Source organism: Solanum stenotomum, chromosome 1, assembly GCF_019186545.1.
Source record: "Solanum stenotomum isolate F172 chromosome 1, ASM1918654v1, whole genome shotgun sequence".
Lineage (NCBI taxonomy): Eukaryota > Viridiplantae > Streptophyta > Magnoliopsida > Solanales > Solanaceae > Solanum > Solanum stenotomum.
Genome location: NC_064282.1, coordinates 18,852,496 through 18,858,783, shown reverse-complemented (window position 1 = coordinate 18,858,783; position 6,288 = coordinate 18,852,496). Strand labels below are relative to the sequence as shown.

At 37.2% G+C, this 6,288-nt stretch overlaps 2 protein-coding genes across 2 annotated transcripts in view; both read left to right on the top strand.

Moving 5' to 3' along the window:
* The window catches only part of LOC125861528 (ankyrin repeat-containing protein BDA1-like), a 93,504-nt gene extending 93,405 nt beyond the window's left edge, over window positions 1-99 (top strand). Inside the window, exon 2 of the mRNA XM_049541420.1 lies at window positions 4-99. Coding sequence (XP_049397377.1) covers window positions 4-99 — 96 coding nt within the window. The remainder of the gene's footprint in view (window positions 1-3) is intronic.
* Window positions 100-4,370: 4,271 nt separating this feature from the next.
* Window positions 4,371-6,038, top strand: LOC125843171 (ankyrin repeat-containing protein BDA1-like; the record flags this gene model as incomplete). Its single annotated transcript, XM_049522393.1, has 2 exons — window positions 4,371-4,970; window positions 5,056-6,038. Coding segments are annotated over 2 exons (1,419 nt in total), but the record flags the coding sequence as incomplete, so codon positions are not given.
* Between the last annotated feature and the right edge of the window lie 250 nt (window positions 6,039-6,288).

Sequence of the window (6,288 nt, the reverse complement as noted above, 5' to 3'; positions counted from 1 at the left end):
CAGTCCACACCCCTTCAGGAATGGGCAGAGGTTGTAACAACCCTGGGTAAGCAGCAATATCATACTTGTGCCATTGGTAAACATCACATTTGTGGATAAAGTTTCCAATAAAATAGTGATTGAATTCTTCAGATAGTTGCATCCATTCCAGAATGCCCACTTTGAGGAGTAGAGTGCCATAGTGTAATGATGGTATTCCTCAACTACGTATCATGTCCAACTACTAGTCTACCCTTCCATCTGAGTTGGTCATTGCACCAAGTAAAGTACTTGAAAGGTTGAACCTGCAACTTAACAATCAACTCTCGCAATGTAGCATCTTCTGTCCAAGTGTCCTTGATCTGTTGGTACAACATATCATTAGGAGTAAGAAGTGAAATAACTACTAGCTCAGAATCAGGCTTCCTGGTTAAGGCATTAGCAGCCTTATTCTCAGAGCCCTTCTTGTACTCTATGGAAAAATCAAAAGCCATCAACTTTGATATGCCAGCCACCTGAAAGTCTGTATGAATATGTTGGTTGAGTAAATGTTTCCAAACCTTTTGATCTGTCCTCACCACAAAGGATCTGCCCAACAGGTAGTGAGACACAACAAAAATAAGTGCCAATAACTCCCTATCATACACTGACAAGGCCTGGTGCCTCAGTGCCAAGGATTTACTAATATAGGCAATAGGGTGTCCCTGTTGCATTAGCACAACTCCAATACCTCTACTACTAGCATCTGTCTCCACTACGAAAGGCAAGGAAATATCTGGCATAGGAAGTACTGGGGCAGAAATCAAAGCTTGTTTCAGTGTCTCAAAAGCTGTAGTCGCATCACCTGTCCACACAAACCCTTCCTTCTTTAATAAGTCATGCAATGGTCTACATATGCTTCCAAACCCTTGGATGAATCTCCTTTAGTATCCTGCAAGCCCCAAGAATCCTCTCAATAGTTTGATATTAGTTGGTATTGGCCAATGTTGCACAACTGTAATCTTTTGGGATCAGTTGACACCCCCTTAGCACTAATAAAATGCCCCAGATATTCCACCTTATCCACTGCAAAAGCACACTTTGACATCTTTGCATACAACTGATATTGTTTCATCAAATCAAATACAACTTCCACATGAACTAAATGAGCATTAATATCTTTGCTATAAATCAGAATATCATCAAAGAATACCAATACTGATTTCCTCAACAATGATTTAAATACTGCATTCATCAAACTCTGAAATGATGAAGGTGCATTGGCTAAGCCAAATGGCATAACCAAAAATTCATAATGACCTTCATGAGTTTTAAAAACTGTTTTGTAAGCATCCTCTTCAGCCATTCTTAATTGATGATAACCTGCCCTGAGATCAATTTTAGAAAAAATCACAGCTCCACCTAACTCATCCAACAAATCTTCAATGATAGGTATCGAAAACTTATCCTTAATTGTCATCTGATTCAAATCTCTGTAATCAACATAGAGTCTCTAACTTCCATCTTTCTTACCAACTAACACTACTGGAGAAGCATAAGGGCTAGTACTATGTTGCACCATACCTTGATCCAACATCTCTTGTACTAATTTTTCAATGACATTTTTTTTAATTCCCGGATACCTATAGGGTCTCTTGTTAACATGATTTGTTTTGTCAATGAGGGGAATTCTATGATCAAAAGAACCTCTGTGAGGTGGTAATGTAGTTGGCAATTCAAATAAGCATGAGTACTGACTAATTAGTGCAACAAATGATGGAAAAATTCCCTCACCTTGAATAGCTTAAATGCTGTGACACTGCGTGACTTCTACTGTCTGAGGTACATGTGATAACATGAACAACTGCCTCTCCTTAGCTAAGGTCTTAGCTTTAACAGACTTCAGACCAGTGCTAGCCCCTCTTAATACATGTTTTTTTCCCTTGTAAACAAACTCAATGGACTTAAGTTTAAAATCAAACAAAATTCTGCCCAATGTATTCATCCATTGTACTCCTAAGACTATATCCATATTTCCCAATGGTAAAAGCAAAAAATCAGAAGAGAATGTGGTGCCCTGTAGTAGCCAGTGAAGATTCTTGCAAATAGCAGCGCTTTGCACTTCTCTACCATTAGCCACACTTATGGATTGTTCCTGAATAGAGCTAGTCTGACAACCCAACTTTGCAGCCACTTGTTTATCTATAAAGTTGTGAGTGCTCCCAATATCAATCAAGGCTTGCAGTGGTTGTTTTTCATGGTATCCTGTTACTCTTATGGTTTGATAACCAGTGACCCCTGTAAAAGCCTGTAATGATATAGCTATAGATTCATCCGTCTTCTCCTACACCTCTTCTATCTGTTCCTTTTCTACTTCAACATTTAATTCTTCTTTCTCAACTACTTTGACCAGATACAATTGATTCCTTCCCCTGCAGTTATGTCCCTTCACATATTTTTCATCACAAAAGAAACACAACCCTTTGGATCTCCTTTCATACATATCTACTGCCGATAGCCTTTTAGTAACACCATTATTAAGGAATCTATTAATCCTATTAGTTGCAGATTCAATGGGTTTCGTGAATGTGGAATTGGAATAAGAATTTCTTTGGGAATACTGAGGTTTAATATGGGCAGGCGTGGGTAATATAGGACCTTGGACTTTAGGAAAAGATTTGATTCCCCAAGATTGAGCTTGAGCTTCAAACACCTCCTCTTGCAACCTAGCTACCTTATAGGCTTGCAACAAAGTTTTTAGAGCATGTATTCTAATAGACTTGTTCAACTCCCTCTTCAGACCTCCCAAAAAACAACTAATGGCATTTTCATTAGAGAGATTAAGTCCAGTTAATAACTTATCAAACTCAGCCTAATACTCCCTCACACTACTGGTTTATTGTAAGTTCTTTAGGGCTTCCATGGGATCTTTAAAACCCTCTCCAAACCTTTCATTCAATGCTAACACAAATTCAGTCCAAGATGGATCTAAAACTGAGTTTCTAGACCTAATGTAGGACTTGTGCCATGCCATAGCTTCACCTTCAAAGTGTATAGAAGCAACCTTCACCCTCTGCTCAAAAGGTATTTCATCCATGGAGAAGAATTGATCAACTTTGTACAACCAATTTCTTAACTTACCACCAGAAAAACGAGGGAATTCTAATTTAGAGTAGCGATTGAAAAATGTACTATTGTAGTTAAGATCATTACCAATATGCATATCATTAAATCGAGCTCCTTGCGGCATTTCTCATAAACAATCTCGACCAGAATTAGATTCTGCCCTAGCTGGATCCTTTTCATTCCCCTTCTGTTTCGAATACCCAATTGCTTCCCTGATTTCTAGCAATTCCTTATCAGCCTGTGCACTACGATCGTTCATAATAGACATTCCTTTCATCAATTTTTGTAACTGGGTCTGAATCTGGTGAAGCTTGTCCTCTGCTTCCTCTTGACTTTTGTTGCGCGTCATCAGATCATTGCCAATGATTGCTTGCTCTGATACCGATTGATACAATTACAGAGAATTATAGAGAAGAAACAAATTCCAGGAGTAATCTCGAGGAATATGAACAGCTAGTTCAGCGATTAAACCCGAGAATTCGGCTAAAGAGAGAAATATAGAGAGAGGAAAACAATCTTATTATCAATCAAATGAATGAATGTCAATGATCTAATACAATCCTTTTATAGGCTCCTAGAGATTGCCAAAACAGTTAAAATCCACAGCTACAGTAATAACAGAATTTAACCATCTAACAGTGTTAACTGTTCTAACTAACTTCTGGACTTGTTAACAGAATTTGCCACATTAGCAATTAGTTATCGATTAGTTCTCTTTTTGCTAACTTGTATCACACGGGAGACCAAAACTCCTAGCAGAGTTAGAAAATGCCAAGAAAAAGAGCAAGTCATTATATACATGACATGTTCTGTTCGAGTCTGGCAAAATTCTTAATTAAAGAACAAAGCTCTTAAAAAGTTTAAAATCAAAGCGAACTGAATTAATTGATCCGTTCAGAAAAGGATCAGATTATTTAAGGACAACAATTATATACCTTACATTGACTTTGAATTGCTTACATATCTAAATACACAATTAAGAAATACATAAATCTCCAAATGTTGAATTAAATAAACTACAACTCAGTTAGGTATGATTTTAGCACAACAATTATATATATTTCATTGACTTTTTCACCAGATGATAACTAACATTTGTCTTACTATTCAATAAACCTGAGATTGCAAAATTATTAAGTCAAGAAGAAAACTCTCATCATAAACAGGCCAAACTGAACTCTTTTCTATAAGAGTTGAATTTGAGATTTTCATAGCTGAGATATTCCTTTCTGCTGAGCACAACTTGATGAAAGAAATTAAAATCCAAATGATAAAAACCGAAAAAATTGCATAATTCGTTGGTAGAATTGATGGACAGAAGGCTGAGGGACGCTGCTCAAAAAGGCGATGTTCATCACTTGCAAAGCTTGATCAAAGAAGTCCCTTTTCTGCTCAGCACAGTTTCATTAGCAGGTAGTAATGAAACTCCTCTGCATATTGCTTGTTTGAGTGTCCATCTTGAGTTTGCTAAGGAGATCATTCATCTGAGGCCAGAATTTGCAAGAGAAGTAAACCAGGATGGTTTCAGACCTTTGCACATTGCCTCAGCAAATGGAGATATAGAGATTGTGAAGGAGCTCTTGAACGTTGACCGTAATCTATGCCTTATCAAAGGGAAGGACAGAAGAATTCCACTTCACTATGCAGTAACCAAAGGCAGAAAACATGTCATAAGGGAGCTTCTTGTGGCTTCTCCAGACTCTGCAGCAGAAGTGACTGCTCGTGGCGAGACTTGTCTTCATTTAGCTGTCAAAAATCATCAGTTTGAAGCTTTCAAATTACTACTTGAGAATCTCAAGGAATTTGACAAGAATGGTCTTTTAAACAAGAAGGATATCCAAGGAAACACTGTTTTGCATCTTGCTACGTCAACTAAGCAATTTGAGGTAAGTATCTTCATTACTATGCCTCTTTTATTTCATCATATCAACTTTTAAAGTTCAATAACAGATAAGAGAAATGATCATCTAGGTTGTTGATCTATTGCTCGACGAATATTTTGTTGCTAAAGGCACTATTGAGGTGAATTCTTTGAACAAAGGAGGCCTTACACCTTTGGAAGTACTACTTAAGGAATCTGGAGATAGAGATATTGAGGAAATTCTAAGAACATCTGGTGCTGTATCTGCTGAACACTTGCAAACTTCGCAACAAGAAGGTTTGCCACAATCTTGGGTTGTTCCAGTTCAAGATCCATCAAATGAACAATCCAGCAGAGAACAAACGAGGGACGATGGGCCTCGATCTAATTCTAAGAAGCTTCAGGATTTCTTCAAGTACAATAAAACCAAAGATTGTCCAGGAAAAGTAAGAGACACCCTTCTTGTTATAGCTATTTTAATTGCAACAGCAACTTATCAAACAGTACTTAGTCCATCAGGAGGTGTTTGGCAGGACACTTACTGGCCTGATCACAATAACAGCAGCAGTAGTGATGGCATAATGTCCTTGCGACGAATTGCAGGACAATCAATGATGGGAACCAACAATCCAATTTCCTATGGCTTGTTCTTGGTTTTCAACTCTATCGGATTTTTCGTGTCCCTTCACACTATAAATTTCCTGACCATAGGATTTCTTTTGCAATTGGAACTACAGATCTCACTTGTTGCCTTGATAGCAACCTATGATACTGTGATGTCTGCCATAACGCCTAACCGGGGAATTTCTCTCTTATTTGCTATCTTTTCCATAGTGTTTCCAGCATTCTTGCCTCACATTACAAAGTTGTTGAGAAACCATTGCAAGAAACCTAAATTTATTATCAAGATTTGTGAACTGTTTAGATAGTTGAACAACATCTTGCCATAAATAGTTTAGAGTTCGTGTTCCAGTACTTTAGGGCTCGAGTGGAGCTTGTTCATTGACTAATGCCTTACCTTTGTAACATTTAAATAGTTTACCCTTCTTACTTGTAATTCATTCTGATTCTCAAGGAATACAACATTGTTACTTTTGCTAGTGAGGCAATTGATCATATTATTTGCTTTCTGGTTAGTTATATCCTCTTTATATTTTAAATCAAAATCAAATATTGAAGAAGTGTTTGACTCAGCTTAATTAGTGATACATTTTTTACTTTTGACTTATATATCGATTGAGTTGTATCGTCATGTCACATGATTACCAAAATTACAAACAACTAAAAGAATAATGTACAAAGTCGTTCCATATGTTTTAACACTTTGGGATATAACTTCCGTA